This window comes from Muntiacus reevesi, chromosome 10, assembly GCF_963930625.1.
Source record: "Muntiacus reevesi chromosome 10, mMunRee1.1, whole genome shotgun sequence".
Taxonomy (NCBI): domain Eukaryota; kingdom Metazoa; phylum Chordata; class Mammalia; order Artiodactyla; family Cervidae; genus Muntiacus; species Muntiacus reevesi.
In genome coordinates, this window is record NC_089258.1 from 2670588 (window position 1) to 2686109 (window position 15522).

General features: G+C 59.2%; 1 protein-coding gene across 5 annotated transcripts; it reads left to right on the plus strand.

Annotated features, from left to right (window-relative positions):
• The first annotated feature begins 2360 nt into the window (after positions 1 to 2360).
• Positions 2361 to 15431, plus strand: PDLIM2 (PDZ and LIM domain 2). 5 transcript variants are annotated; one of them, XM_065947442.1, is made up of 10 exons: positions 2396 to 2522; positions 3950 to 4044; positions 4726 to 4877; positions 6956 to 7025; positions 7126 to 7247; positions 7383 to 7461; positions 11568 to 11656; positions 11892 to 12037; positions 13801 to 13918; positions 14895 to 15431. In XM_065947442.1, the coding sequence occupies exons 2-10, from the start codon at positions 3952 to 3954 to the stop codon at positions 15070 to 15072; spliced, it is 1047 nt and encodes a 348-aa protein (XP_065803514.1). In that variant the 5' UTR covers positions 2396 to 2522; positions 3950 to 3951; the 3' UTR covers positions 15073 to 15431. The 5 variants fall into 5 exon arrangements, with proteins under 5 accessions (XP_065803510.1, XP_065803514.1, XP_065803511.1 ...); XM_065947439.1 differs by having other exon boundaries at positions 2429 to 3803; XM_065947441.1 differs by having other exon boundaries at positions 2429 to 2852.
• The last annotated feature ends 91 nt before the right edge of the window (positions 15432 to 15522 follow it).

The following is a 15522-nucleotide window of genomic DNA, read 5'->3' on the forward strand; positions in this document are numbered from 1 at the left end:
CCATGGTCTGCTGCTAGGGTGGCAGACCCAGCCCATGCCGTGGAAGTGACCCTTCCCCATGAACCTGCTAGCCTGTTTGTGATCGCCCATCCCATCTCCTTTGAGTTGCCTGATGCCCTCAGAAAGGTAAAGATCTCAGGGCTTAGACTTCCTTTCCTTAAGGCAGATACCAAATCCACACCCTCTGCTTGGTGGGGCTCTGGAGCCTCTGCAGCAAATTAACCCTACTCCCTGCCTGTACATGATTTCTTCTCTGCCTTGACTTGGCACAAGGTGGGAGGGGTGACCTGGCCCGGGGGGAGGGTCAGAGCCAGGACGGACCTTAAGTCACTAGGGCGCTTATCTCAGTGAGGTGAGTGACTTGCCCAGAGGACCAGAGAGTTGCTAAGGGCAGAACAGTCCACCTTCTGTTCCATACGGACATGCCCTAGGGTCGGCTGACTTTCTCTTTGTTGTGAGTTTCATGATTGTAAATCATGGAGCAGAAATCCTGCTGATGAATCTGCAGATCTCTCTAGAGTCTATCCAAGGCAAAATCTGAGCCGAAAGACGTGCAAAATCAAGTCCTTGCTACAAACTGGCAGGATGGGAGTGGGCGGCAAGGAGAGGGAAATTAATCCATTCGATCATTCAAATAATAGCCCTTTTATAAAATTTCTTGGAGCACCTGCTGAGGGGGCCAGGCACTGTGCTAGACTCCAGGAATGGAGCAACAAGGCAAACGAAACCCACCAGCCCTCCAAGGAACAGGCAACTTTATGAGGAGGGGAGTGTGTATGTACCACAGGAGGGTAGTCTGTGTATCATCCCAGTTGATGCAGAGGAACGTGAGGCTGGGAGGGGCTGAGGAAATTGCTCGAGGTCACAGAGCTAGGTAGAGCAGATCTGGCATTTGCGGTTAGGTCTGTGGGTAAGCCCCGCCCCAGGCAGTATCTGTCCTACCCGCAGCTTCCAGCTCCCTCAGGGGCTTCCAGTCTAGTTGGGAGGCCAGACAGATGCATCAGGCAGAGATGCATCGCGGGGAGGCCCGGGACTTGTTACTGTGAGAGTGGCTTACACAGACCCAGACCGAGCTGTGGGAGGCCGGGACGGGCAGGCAGCTGCACTAGAGGCAGGATGGCCCAGGGAGGGCATAGGTCGGTGGGAGGGGAAGTGAGGGACCTTGCGGAGGGACCTCAGAAGGAATGGCTCACACTTGACACGGGCCAGTTACCGCTGTGCCTACAGTGTGCTGTGCTGGAAACAGGCGAGTCTGGCGGTGTTAGTCTCAGCTGTGTCCGACTCTGCAACCCCATGGATGGTAGCCCCCCAGGGCCCTCTGTCCATGGGATTCTCCAGGCAAGAATACTGAAGTGAGTAGCCTTTCCCTTTTCCGGGGGATCTTCCAGACCCAGGGATCGAACCAGGGTCTCCTGCATTGCAGGCAGATTCTTTACCGCCAAGCCCCCAGAGTAAAGTGGAGACCTGCGGGAGATGGGAAAGCAGGCTCTGGAGGGCCCTGAGGTTTCCCAGGGTGAGGACCTGGTTTGGCTCCACAGGGGGCCGTTTGCCGGATGGTTCTGAGCTGATGACAGCTGGGCTGTCCTCCTTGGCTGTCTTCTCCTGATCCCTAGAGCCAGGGACCCAGGTGGCTGGCAGAGGGCTGGGGGCACAGGGGACCATGGGCCAGTAGTGGTTGCTGGGAGTGGCAGGCCCCGGGTAGGGGCGACCCAGAGGGTGAGAGGAAGGCAGTCAGGAATGGAACGGGCATCAGCGCACAAGATCGAGGGATATGTGTAGTCCCGGACGGGGGTCGATCACCTCCAGCTGGAGGCCCTCTTCATCTCTTACTGGGCCTGGAGCATTGCCCTGAGTGGCACAGGCCGGCGGTGCATCTCAGGCCGAGAAGCTCTGCGCAGCCAAAGCACCGCAGCAGTCGGTGGTCACCGGCCCCAGCACGCTGGCCGGGCAAGGAGGCGGAGGCGCGGCCCCCTGCGTTGGGATTTGTGGGTGTCAGGGCTGCATCTGCGCCAGCGTCTGAGCCTGGAGTGGCTGGAGGAGCCGGGCAGGCGGACCGCAGACACCCAGCCGGCCCTCCCCAACCCAGTCCCCGCCCCGGTCCCTTGGAAGGAGGGCGAGTTTCGGGGGTCAGCAGGCTCAGCTGTCTGCGAAGTGGGGCTCCGGGCCCGTCACCAGAACGCCTCTCCTGTCCCTGGGAGGACGGGGCTACACCAGAGAGGACGGCTGCAGCCTCCAGGGGGCTCTCGGGAGAGTAGCCCCGGGCCCCCAGCGGGCGCGGGCCAGGTGGCAGCGCCCGGGCCGGGCCGCGTGGAGGCGGCGGCCTCCCCGGCCAGGGGCGGCGGCTGGGGCGGCGGCAGGGGCGGCCCTGGGATCACATGGGTGGAGGCAGGTCCCGGAGTCCCGGGCGGGCTCTCCCCAGAGTCAGGCAGACGGCGGCGGCGGCGGCGGCGGGAGCGGCGGCTTCTCTTCGCCTCCCTCCTTCCCTTCCCTTCGCTCTCGGGCCTTGCCGCCTAGCCCGACAGGTGAGCGGGAGCCAGGTGAGCGCGCCCACCTGTGCTCGGGGCGCATGGCCGGCGCCCTCACCGGCGCCGGCGCCTGACTGTTCTGTGCGCCCGCGGCTCCCTGGGCGCCCGAACCTCTCCTCTGCGCACGGCCGCTCCCCGCAGCCTCGTCTGCTGTCGGTTCCCCGCCTGGAGCTGGGCTTTCCCCTCCCGGGCGCTCCTACTTCAGCCCCCAGGCGCACCGGTACTTTGGTCTCAGAGCTTAGAAGGCGCCTGAACTGGGCGAGCCGGGCCGACGGGCTGGGCACTTCTTCGCTGCCCCCGGCGGGGAGTCCACTGACCAGCTCAAAGGTCTGGGAATCCGAGGCATTTGCGAGCCGCCAGCGCCGACCTGGGGCCTGCGGGAGGGACAGAGAGGTTGGGGCCGGGCAAAAGGGGAAGCCGAAGGGTGGAGAAGTGGGCAGACAAGCTCGCTGGCCCGGGCACCCTTTCCCCAGTCTCCTAAACGCAGGAAGTGGTCCCAGCGTGCTTGCTAGACTTGGGCAGCACTTGTAGTCCGTGGGTCTCCCCAAGGGCAGCCCCAGGGTGGGTGCTGGGTAGGGTGGTGGCCCAGCCTGGCATTGCAGCTTCCTGCCTGGGTTGGCTCCTGACTCCAGAACGAGAGGGTCAGGAAATCCTACAAGGGCCTGGTCTACAGGGACACTCCCTTGCCCAGTGGAGGGGCCCTGGATGGGAGTCCCGTGGCCCCAGCTCGGCGGCAGCATCCGTCAGCTCGCCCTGCTGGTCAGCGCCCTGGGGTGGGTGTGCCCAGCTTGGCAGATGAGCCTGTCCTTCCTGCAAGAGCGGCTGGGAGGGCAGCAGTCCATTGGGAGAGGTGGGAAGCCTTGTCTTGCCACTCGAGCCACATTCCCAGGGGCACAGCAGGCAGCTGGGAGGCCCCCTCTGAGAACCCCAGCCACCCGCGCCCCCGACCAGCTACTTGAAAGCTTGCGAAGATGCCACCCCTTTCTGTTCCGAGTGCTGTTCTCCCCCAGAGCGGGGAGGAAGTACCTTGTGCAGTCGGGTTTGGGGACCGGAAGCCAGCACTAGGGGCACTTAGCGTTGAGAGTGGAGGAGGGGAGAGGAAGTGCTGACCTCCACCACCTGCCAGCCCTGCCGCCCGCCTGCTCTCAGCAAGCCCCGGCGTCTAGCACCCCGACAGCCTGCCTCCAGGGAGCTGCTCTGCTGAAGACGGACGCTAAGGGGGAACTCAGAGTCCCCACTTGCCGGGTGGGGGGAAGGGGAACTGAGGCCTTGGCAGAGGTTAGTCACTTCCTCCACCCCCTCCCCCCGCCCCAGCCCCTAACTGGCTGCTCCGGGGACCTGTCACACACACCCCGCCTCCACTTCACAGCATCCCCCTGGGGAGCTGAGGGGCCGGCTCCATCTCCCCATCCCTTCTGCCTCAGGTATGGCACTGACAGTGGATGTGGTGGGGCCGGCGCCCTGGGGCTTCCGAATCTCTGGGGGCAGGGACTTCCACACGCCTATCGTGGTGACCAAGGTAAGTGCTGGTCCAGGAGATGGGGAGGTACCCCAAAGTCAGGGTTTCTTCTCTGTCTGTCCAGTCCTCACAGACACCTTTCTCTTGCTTTGGTTCTGGAGTCAAGGCCTGTTCCTGAGATTGTTGGCCAGGGCAGAGCTGGGGCCAGGTTGCCATGAGGATGTGGTGGCCACTTCTAGGGAGTGAAAGGGAGCTGGGCCAAGTGCAGGGCCTACTCTTTCTCCTTGGTCACCGACCCCATACCTACTGGCAGCCACTTTGGTAGTTAGTAGGAGAGGTGCCCTGAGCTCTTGGTGATTCTCCCCTGACCCAGCCAGGAAGTGTTCATGCAGGAGGCCTAGGCAGGCAGCTCCTGCGTGATTTGGTTTGCACAAGCAGGGCTCTTTTCATGCATGGTTACTGAAATTCTGCCATTGCATATTCTTTGGGAGGCCCCGTTAGAATCCCAGTGCTGGGGTCAGGGATGGGGGGCTGCTACTCCAGCTTCTGGACCCCTCCAGGAGGGGATAAGCTGATTAACTGAGTGGACACTGGTGGGTAGGGAGAGTGATGTTAAAGGGAGATATGCAGGCCAGTCTGGTGCAGGTCAGCTTCTGTGTTTCTTGGGCTGGACAAGGACATATCCTTTCCTCATTCCCACCTGAGTGTCACCTGAGACGACTTGATCCTCATCCCCTCCAGGTAACTGAGCGGGGCAAGGCCGAGGCTGCTGACCTCCGGCCTGGAGACATTATTGTGTCCATCAACGGTGAGACTGCAAAGGACATGCTTCATGCCGAGGCCCAGAGCAAGATTCGCCAGAGCCCCTCACCCCTGAGGCTGCAGCTGGACCGGTAGGCCCTCCACCTCCACTGGGCCTGCCAGTATCGCTCTGCCTTCTGCCAGCCCGCTGCACAATGACTGCCCTTACCCACTACCCTCGGCTCCAGTCTGGCCTCCCTAGGCCGCTATGGCTCATCCGCAGAAAGGTCTGGGACTCTGGGGCTGCAGCAGGATAGCTGAGGGGTGTCCCTGTGCCCAACTGGGTGTAGAGTCAGAAGTTGGGCAGGCTGGCATCAGCCACCTGGATGCCCGGGTTTGACTGGTTCCCAGTGTGTGGGGTACAGGGCGTGGGCATGAAGTGGGTTGAAGAGGAGGGTGTGCCTGTGGCTGGGTCCCCAGGGTCCCTGCCTCCAAGAGCCTCTGTTCTGACCTTGGGATGGTGAGGAATTTGGGGTCTCCCTCTCCATAGAACCCCCCTGTGGCTCCCCATTTCCTCTCTGGACCCTGTTGGGGAAGGCAGATTCCCAGGCTCCTGGGCCTTCAGCCTGGAACCCTGGGCTGGGTTGGGGGGTGGACAGGTGGCTTCCTGGGGTGGAGCATCCCGGTGAGTCAGAGGGCAGGAATGCTGGGAGATCCCCCTGCCGGGAGAGCCCTCTGGGCGGGTCTTGAACCTGAGTCAGGTACCTCCTGTACCTCTGCCAACACCTCCACCACCAGCTTCCCTGGGGGCCGGGGCTCCATGCCCTCTCCCCGCCCCTGCCGCCCCTCCAGTGCTGTGGATGCTGGCTCCTGGAACCTCTCATGACCCCAGCCCCTTCAGGGCCTGCGTCATGCCACTTCTGGCTCTTGAGTGTTTACAGGAGTGGGGCCTGGAGGAGGAGGATAGAGCATGGGTCACGGCATCTGGGAGGGGACCACAATCCACAAGAAGCTGCAGAGTGGGGTGGGGGAGGGGTGGGGAGCTGCTGACACCATCACTTCCTCTCGCATCCTTCTTGGGTGGGACCAGCCCCATCAGAGAGGTGGTGCCCCCCGGCCTCCTCCAGCTCCACGTGGGGGCAGGTCCAGACCCCCTGCCTCTTCTTTCTTTTGCTCAAACCCCTCCTAACCTCTCCCAACACCCCAGCCCCAGGAGACCTCTCAGGCACTCAGAAGCCCCAGGCAGGAAGTGGTGGTCTGGGCGGGGCCAGAGACCAAGCTCCCCTCACTCAGGCCCTAAACTCTCCCCCGGGAAAGAGCCGAGGCCGTGGCTGGTATGGAGTGTGGGGGCTGAGGTTCCTATTGACCTCACTGGAAGTGGTCAGACCTCCAGGACTGGTGTAGTGGGACATGGTGGGCCCATCCTTCACCCTCAGCAGCTCCCAGGCCTCCAGTCACCTGCTGTTCAAGGCTCCAGTCGGATTCCCCTGGAGGGGAGTCCCTGGGGAGCTGAGACTGGGGGTTGGGGGTGCCTTGGTAATTGGCAGGGGAGCTGGGCTGTCTTGTTCTTTAGGTCCTTCAGCTCCCTGCCTGGCAGGAAGCGGGGCTGGCTCCACCCTCTGTTTTATGGGGGGAAGCCTGCAGAAGGGCCAGAGAAGTGATCCTTTCAAAGGCTGAGCTGGCAGGGGACAGGCCTCTGGAGAAAAGGGGGCAGTGGGCCCAGCCACTGCTGGCCTTTAGGAATTTTGGCAACTCTCTCTCTGGTCTTAAGTTTCTCCAGGGGTGAAAGATAATGGATTATTTATATATAGTCAGCTGTTCCCTGCCAAACTGATCTACAAACTGATGCTGACCAGTGACACAGTTTGGGTGAAATGTTCCCCCACCACCACCAAAGAAAAGAAAAGGAAAAACAAAGGCAAGGCTGAGGGACGGGTGATATTGTGAGGAGTTTTTAAAAAATTTTGAATTTATTGAATCTTTTGCTGAAACGATGTCCTTTCTACTTTATACTGCTGAATTGTCCTTTGTTGTAAGAAACTATGGTGGTCGTTGATGATGATAGTTACTTGTGAATTTGGTAAAGTTGAGATTTAGCTACCCGATGTCTGAACGTTCTGTACATTTTCCTAATCTTGAGATTAGGGACAGCTGGAACCTACAGCCCCTACCAGCTTAGTGGAGGTGCCAGGACCCCGGTGACACTCACCTCCCTCTGTCTTCTCTTCAGGCCCCAGGCTGCCTCCTTCGGGCCGACCAACGGGGAAAGGTCCCCGGAAGTGCTGGCCACTCGCTTCCAGGTAGGACGCTGCCTCCTGCTGGGAGCCCCACACCCTGAAGTGATGGGGGCCCCTCCATTGCTCCTCTCGGCCCTGCTCTTCCAGGCCCCTCTCTCCATAGAGCTCCAGGAGGACACACACTGACATCCAGGCCTCCCTCAGCCCCCAGCCATGCAGCCCCTTCTGCAGCCTGCCCCCGACCAGCCCCCAGGCACCCGCTGGAGAGGTGGTGACCAGCCACAGGTGAGCGCGGCGGGCGGGCACCACGTCCCAGAGTCTCCGAAGCTGAGTTTAGGGGGCCCTGGGGGTCACCTCTGTTTCCTTAGGGCAGCCTGGTGGAGAGGACCCAGGCACCCACCGTCCACTTCCCCATTTCAGTTTCCAGAGCCTGGCGTACTCCCTGGAACCTGCTTCTGCTGACCACTTGTACTATGGGGGCCGCCCTGGAAGCCGACAGGTGAGGACACCTGGTTGGTTGGTAGTGGTGCCTGTAGGGCCGCAGGTGGCTGGCCCCACCTGGGCAGTCAGCACTGCGGTCTCCTAGCAATGGGTGGGTTCCTCTCCGGCGCTAGGAGGCCAGCGCTCTGGTGAGGGTGACAGTCCTTATGCTTACTAGACCCAGGTGGCCTTGCATTCCTACTCGCTGCCACCTCCTCCTTGCTGATGGCTTCCTCCCTTCTCCAGTGTTTCTCTTGGGCTGGGACCGAAATAGTTTTGCTGCTGTTGTTGGGATGATTCCCTTTGACTCTGGCTGCATCTCCTGAACACATTCCTCCCTATTCCAAGCCCCATGCCCGCCCCCAACTCCCATCACCCATCCCCCCCCCGCCTTCCTCCTCTGACTCAGCCCCCAAGAACCACCAGAGAACCACCAGCCGGACTGTGATTCCGACTCAAGTTGCATTTGGCTTATTCTCTGTTTCCTCCCCCCTCCCCACCCCTTGACTCCTGGTCCCACTGTCTGACAGACAGGACCCCCCAGGTCCCACTGTCTACTAGTGACAGCCCACCCCCACCCCTTGGTGGTATTTCTCCTCTCCAGGGGCAGGGGTGGGGAGGTGAGGAGTGAGGCGGCCAAGAGTCCTGGCCACAGCTGCTGGGGGCAGAGTTTGTGGGGGCAGGTCCAGCCTTTGGGGTGAAGGGGATGAGGCCCAGCTGCTGGAATCCTACCTCGAGTTGATTCTGCATTCCAGAAAGCAGAGCCTTTGGAGATGGCTGGGGGAGGGTGCTAGAAACTGGGGGCTCTGGAGAAGGACAGAACAGGGTCTTTTGGAGGCTTCGTAGCAGGGGCTCCCTGGTGACCCACTGTGGGGCTGGCCCAGTGGCCCTCCATGCAACGTGGGCATAGAGATGTATATATTCAATGAGACACCATCTTTAAGGAATTTCAAACGTAATTGTAGAGATAAGAGAGACATGCAAAGCAACTTTGGAACAATTAAGCACAGAACAGGATGGTCTTAATTATAAAAGCAGGAGGCGCTCTGGGAGGGGACAGCTGAGTGTGGGCTGGGGTGGCCTGAGAAGGCTTTGTCAGGAATTTTGCTGGATGTCAGAGGTAGATTTCGGATTAGAGATGATGAGCTGGGGAGATGGGAACGCAGCTGTAGGAGCAAGACCTGGCATGTCTGGGCCTGGGGCCTCCTCCACAGAGATACGGGCTGAGACCAGCTAGGGATGAGCTTGGTCCACCCTGGCCTCCTTCTTCCTGGTGTCTGCAACCAGGGCAAAGGGGAGAGGCGGATGAGATGGGGGGGCGGCGTTCAAAGTGGCAGCAGCAGCACCTTGGAACTTGTTAGAAATGCAGATTCTCAAGCCGCAGTCTCACCCCTGGATCAGACAGGGGTGAGGGCCTGGGTGGGCTGGGGCCACCCATCTGAGTTCTCAGGAACCCTCAGGGATCTGATGCACACACGGCTTTGAGGACCACCCGTGTGGTGTGAAGAGGAGCCCTGGGCGGGGTGGCAGGGAGGCCTGGGTTAGTCTTACCTCTGCTGTGTCACTTTGGACAAGGCCCCCTTCCTCCACTCTCTGGGCCTCAGAGTTGGGCCTGAGGCTCTGAATTCCCTTCTTTGATCCTGAGGACTCTTGTCATTCCTTCAACAAATATTTGTGGAGCAGCTGATATAGTCAGGCACCCTTCTAGGCTCTAGGGATACATTGGTAGAGAAGCAGAAATTCCTAACCCCGTGAAACTTGCATTCTGGTCTACGAAAACGAGGCTGTGGTCAGACGGGGTGGAGTCACCAGACACATAGCTCCCTCTTGGGAATCACCCATGCACTTAAGCACCTTAAAAACTCTGAAAAGTCCTGTGAGAAAGATGCTTAATTTTATTAATTTCCTAAACTTGTTTAACTGCAGAGTTTCTCCTGGGGTTCCCCATTATCCACCCCCCCACCCCCACCCCACCACTCAGTTATTAACATCTTCTGCAACACATTTTGAGAAGGATTGGCTAGTGACAGCTCTTGATGAGCAGCTTTGGAGATGAAAGGTTGGTTTGGTAAAGGCAAGTGTCACCTATAGGTGCCTCGGGGCGGGGCGGGGGCGGAGGGAGGGAAGGGGAGGGGAGAGGTGAAGCTGCTCCAAGTTAGGGAGTTGGCCTTCTTAGGCTTGCCAGGTGGCTCAGCCATAAAAGTACTGGCCTGCAATGCAGGAGACACAGGAGACGTGGGTTCGATCCCTGGATCAGAAAGATCTCCTGGAGAAGGAAATGGCAACCCACTCCAGTATTCTTGCCTGGGAAATCCCATGGACAGAGGAGCCTGGTGGGCTGCAGCCCATGGGGTCAGAAGAGTTGGACACGACTTAGTGGCTAAACCACCACCACCTTGGGGATGAGGTGGTCTGGCAGGTAGAAGGGGGCAGAAGTGACTATAGATGAGGTGCCGCTGCCCCAGGCTACAGGGGTCATGGCCTTGCCTCTGGCTCCTGAGCTGGCTGAGGCATCACTGGGCTCAGGAAGTAGGACATTACCAGTCCTTATGGTGCCCTTTGGAAACCAGAAGTTGCCCCGTTCTCAACAGGCACACTCTTGGGCGACCAGATATGAAGTAAAAACAGCCCCTGTCTCGCTGGCCGGCATGAGGACATGGCCCAAGAAGGGACCCAGGGTGGATTCCAGCTCTGCCTTCCTGCCGGCCACTGCCCCCATGCAGGGCCCACGCTGGCCTGTCTGGGACAGCAGGATGAGCATTGTTCCTGAGTACCTGGTGCTGGCTGTCCTTCTTAAGGGAACGGTCTCACCATCTGTCAGTTGACTGCATGGCACCAGCCGGGCACCCAGGAGCCCAGCAAGGAGTCCTTGCCCATCCTCCCACTCCCTGAGTGACTTGGACCAGCCAATTTCCTTTCTGACCCTTAATCTCCTTACTGTAGAAGCTGAGGAACAGAAGAATGCAGGCTGGTGCAGGGGGTCTGGTGCAATGAGAGTTTAGGGCTGGTTTTTTTTTTTTAAGACTCTGAAGTTTCTGTTTTCAGCTTAAGAAGTCATGCAGTTTTTCCACTTGACACCATACTTCAGCCCCAACTTTTTAAAATAAAGTATTTAATTTGGCCACGCTGGGTCTTAGTTGTGGCACGCAGGAACTTCTATCTTTATTGCAGCATGCGAACTCTTAGTTGTGGCATGTGGGATCTAGTTCCCTGACTAGGGATCAAACCTGGGCCCCTTGTTTTGGAAGCTTGGAGTCTTAGACACTGGAACACCAGGGAAGTCCCACCCCTGACTTTGAATTTTAAAGTCGCAAGTGTTTGGCTTTCCGGGAAACTGTGCCCTCAGCCTGGCCTTGGCGAGCCTAGTTGTCTCTAAGGCTCTCCTCTCCTTTGGGGATGGCTGCAGAGAGAGTGCAAGGTGCAGGCCAGAAAGCAGAGCAACGGGGAGGCTGCAGGCAGATTTCCAGGTAGAGAGCAGGTGTGAGAGGCCCAGAGGGCAGGCACACGCCAAGCAGGGGACGCTGCTGCGAGCCCCAAACAGGCCTGGCTCCTCAAGGCTCCATGGGGCAGGGCCAGACTTCCCAGGGCAGCCGGGAGAGGCTGGTGAACCCAGACCCTGGCGTTATCAGAGCATAGATCTCCCCCAGCGTGTGGGGGAGACAGGACTTTTGTGTGGCCCCAACTGTGACACCAAGAAGGATCTTGGCCCTTTATGTTTCCTTTCCTTCACTGCAAAAGGGTCAGCTTACTTTCTCTCTGCTTGTCTGCCTGCCCCGGCGCCAGTGCGCAACATCTTTGCAAACACAAAGCGTGAGATGGCAGGGGAGCCGGCACGCTGGCCGCACGGGCTCGTCTTCATTCTGTCCCATGCCTGCTCCCCCTGGGGCGGCAGCTCACCCGTCCAGAGCTGGGTGCTGGCCTCCCTCCCTTCTCCCGCCCAGTAGGGGCAGCTGCTGGCGGGTGCGGGTGCCTTGGCTCCGCGGGCAGCAGGGGCAGCATGCTGGGCAGTGAGGGCTGGGGGCCCCCTGGTGTTGGCCTGGGGAACAGCGGAGCGTGGCTGCTCGGATGGGTGTGCTGGCCCAGGGCCCACTGCTGACTCCTCCCTGGTGCCTGTCCTTCCCACAGGCCGGCCTCAGCCCTGCTGGCGACTCGGCGGTGCTGGTACTGCCGCCACCGCCCTCCCCAGGTCGCCGTTCCTCCAGCCCCAGGCTCAGGTACCACTGGGGTCTGCAGGGAGGGGTGGGATCTGGGAGGGTCTGGGAGTGGCAGGAGACTGTCAGGTTTCCCGGAGAAGAGTGGGGGGGTCCAAGCTCTCTAAGCCCAGTTGGCTTCCCTTTGACCCCCGGAATCCTTTATCCCGCCCCGGGACACTCTTTCTCTGCCCTCCTGCTCCTCCTGAACCCCGGGCTCGGGCCCCTCACTCCTGGCTGGTTCCCTCCATCCCCGCAGTGCGGCCTCAGAAGGGGAAAGCCACGTCCTCAGAGAGGACTCAGAAGTCTTCAAGATGCTGCAGGAAAACCGCGAGGCACGCGTGGCCCCCCGGCAGTCCAGCTCCTTCCGGCTCCTGCAGGAAGCCCTAGAAGCTGAGGAGAGAGGTGAGCCCCTGGGGGCTCGGGCAGGAGAGGGACATTCCCCAGGACACGCCGAACCGCCGACCAGATGTGTTAACAAGTTAGCAATTAAATCAGTATTTTTAAGGCTCTGACTTATAGAAGCCACCGTCCCGAACTTTGGGAGCCTCTGGTCTGGTGGGGGTTGCTGGGGTGCACCCAAAGGTGCCGGCTAGGTTCAAGGAAGAGCCCAGGGAACCATAAACGTAGGTGGTGGGCCCGGGGTCTCCAAGAAGGACTTCATGGAGGAAGAAGGGTTTGACCTGGCTCTTGAAGAAAGATCAAGTCTTTCATAAACAGCCTTAAGATGGTGGCCGGGAGCCGTGTGGAATGTGGAGGTGTGAGCCAGAGGGTTTTCGGGTGGGACCGAGAGGATTCTGGCTGCATGGAGGGGAGCTGTGGAGGCTAAGTCCTGGCTGTGAAGCCTTGCATCCAGGCTGAGGAGTGTCCCAACCCAGGAGGGTGGGGTTAAATAGTGCCAGACGATAATGAGGGGCCGAAGGAGGCAACAGGCTTCTGCCAGCGGGTCGGCTGTTAATTCATCAGACGTTTACTCACTCATCCACTGGACCAGCCCTGAGCCATGGCGATTGAAGGTGGTCAGGACCCACCTCTGCTCCCGAGGAACTCCGTGCAGACTGGCTGCTCAGCATTCTGGGGAGTGGATGTGTGTGTGTGTGTGTCTGTGTGTGATGGGGGGGCGGGGCACTGCCTCCTTCCAGGGGAGAGATGAAGAGGGCCTGGCCTCGGCAGTGGTATCCGGGGGACAAATGATGGGACTGTCAGAAGTATTTGATCGGCAGAATCACTGGTGCCTGGTGAAAGAGGAAATGTTAGCCACTCAGTCGAGTCTGACTCTTTGCGACCCCATGGACTGTAGCCCGCCAGGTTCCTCTGTCCATGGGATTGTCCAGGCAGGAATACTGGAAGGGTACCTGGTAGCTGGTTCCAAGTCTGACGTTTTGCTCCTGAAGGTGCTCACAGAGGGAAAGGAGACAGGGTAAGAAGGTTTGCAGCAAAGCGCACCCATGACCACCCCAAGGCCTCAGCACTCGCTGGGCACAGCGAGAGACAGGGTGGAGAGGTGCGGGCAGTGCAGACTGATGGCGACTTCAGCCCTGAAGTCTTGGCCTCCTCAGCTGTACGCAGGGGCCATACCTGCCAGGGAACATCTGTGCTTCATCTTCACGTTGTTCCAAGGCTCGGACAACATAATGCACATGCGAGCCCTTTGAAAGCTGCACTGAGGTGGCGTGGTGTGTGTTATTATCTGTTATTACCATGTCTCTTAATGTCATCATGGCCGGATCAGCAGAGAGGAACCGCCTGCTTGGTCTGATGTGTCAGACGCTGAGCGCAGATGCTGCTCAGGCTGCCTTAGCCTGGGTAGCTCAGCCTTGAACCTGCTCCCTGCCCTTGACCAGCCTCAGCCAAGGGTCTGGCCTGATCATCTCCTTCCTCCATGACCCCCGCTCATACCCAGGGTTACATTGAGGTCTACTTGTGCCTTTGACAACGAGTCTCTTTGGAGCTAGTGCTGGTGGAGTTGGAGTGAGCATCAAAATTACAGCCTGGGGACTTCCCTGGTGGTCCTGTGGTTAAGACTCTGCCTTTCCATGCAGGAGGTCACGTGTTCGGTCCCTGGTCCCACATGCCTTGTGGCCAAGAAAAGAGAAAAAAAAAATACAGCCTGCTGCTGCTGCTGTGGACAAGCTCTGATGTGTCTGTCTGTCCTCCCCCCTGTCCAGGTGGAACACCTGCCTACCTGCCTAGCTCGCTGAGTCCACAGTCCTCCCTGCCCACCTCCAGGGCTCTGGCCACCCCACCCAAGCTCCACACGTGTGAGAAGTGCAACACCAGCATCGCGTGAGTGTTGGCGGCCTGGGGGGCAGGGCACACCCTGTGGATGGGGAGGGCAGGGCCCAGATGCTCTGCGTGAACCCACTAGCCAGGGGCCCGGGCGGCAGCACTGCCACCGGGGACTGGTGATGTCTCAGGGTCGTCTCAGCCTTCTTGGGTGCGCGCACTGGCTGTTTCCCGCTGTCTCTCCTCTTGCTCCATGGCTTTCCCTGCCTCCCTGGAGGAGAAAGAAATGCTACTGGTTTTGATTTCTCTCCAATCGTCATCTCATTGCCTCTGGAGATCTGCTCCGCCTCCTCCTGGAAAATCTTGCTCTTGCTCTCTCCTTCCCGCTCTTAGGCTGCCTTTTCCAGAGGTAGGTGCATTTTTTCTCAGTGGGTGGTGTGATAATGTAGCCCAGAGAAAACATTCTCTGGAAAATTGAACCTTGGCCATCCCACCTTCCTGGTAAATTCTTCCATGCTCAGCGTTGATGGTCAGATCATTCTAGGCAAGTCCCTGGCCTCCATGTTTCATCTGCAGAATAGGAGACTGCCCACCCCTGCTGTGCATGCCCGAGGAAGGGGTTCCTATGCCTTGGTTCTCAAAGAGCTGCCACTGGGCCCCTGCGGGATTTCAGCCGGCACCCCTAGAATTTCCCCTTCAGGAGGTGCATCTCCAATTCATCCCCTGGTGACATGATGCTGTGGGTCTTGGCACCTGGGACGGCACTTGGAGAATCACTATTCTGTTAACAATCCCGAAGATTCAGGATGGTGCTTGTCTGCCTTTGTGTGGGGGAGGAATGACTTTAAAATTGGTGTCCTGCGGGTGTGGGCTGGGGTTTCCTTGAGGGCAGGCTTGAGGAGTCAAGTGTTTGAGATTTTGGGACCTTCCGGGGAACCAGGCTCCCTGAGAATGGGAATGGTGGCATCGTTCCAGGCACTCCTGTCCCTCCCTCCTGCCCTCCAGGCTAATGGCTGTCCCCTCCCCGTCCCCACAGGAACCAGGCCGTCCGCATCCAGGAGGGGCGGTACCGTCATGCTGGCTGCTACAGCTGTGCTGACTGCGGGCTGAACCTGAAGATGCGAGGGCACTTCTGGGTGGGGGACGAGCTGTACTGCGAGAAGCATGCCCGCCAGCGCTACTCTGCGCCCCCCGCCCTCAATCCCCAGGCCTGAGCTCTCGGCCCACCCTCCGCTCTGTGGGCACCTCCACGCCAGACCTGTGCCAATAGCATGTTGGCCTGGAAAGGCGATGGGGGGCGGGGTGAAGCCAGAGGCTGGGACCTGCTTGTGCCGCAGGTGAGGGCAGTCCACCTTCCCAGGCCTCTGCTGGATACTGTTGCATCCTCTTGATGGACAGGCTCTGCATCAAAGCCCGAAGTGGGTGCTGCATTGGACATCTTTCTGCACTGGTGATTAAGCAGGTTGGGACATGGATATAAGTGTCTAGAAGGAGAGAGGTGGGCCAAAGGCTACAGGTATTCACTGTGTAAAGTTTTCAACATATGAGCACTAAAAATATATACTGTATGAGAACAAAATAAAGTACGTGCTCCTCTCTTTTCTCCTTCCCTGCCCCACCCCCTGGAAATGAGCTTTCCCTAATCCTAGGTGGACAGTCTCTCT

Bases quoted from the DNA above. Each gene is read 5' to 3' on its own strand.
- PDLIM2 (XM_065947438.1), top strand. From the start codon at position 2,376: ATGGGTGGAGGCAGGTCCCGGAGTCCCGGGCGGGCTCTCCCCAGAGTC. The intron at 4,878-6,955 runs GTAGGCCCTCCA...TCTTCTCTTCAG, and splicing joins CTGAGGCTGCAGCTGGACCG to GCCCCAGGCTGCCTCCTTCG. The intron at 7,026-7,125 runs GTAGGACGCTGC...CTCTCTCCATAG, and splicing joins TGCTGGCCACTCGCTTCCAG to AGCTCCAGGAGGACACACAC.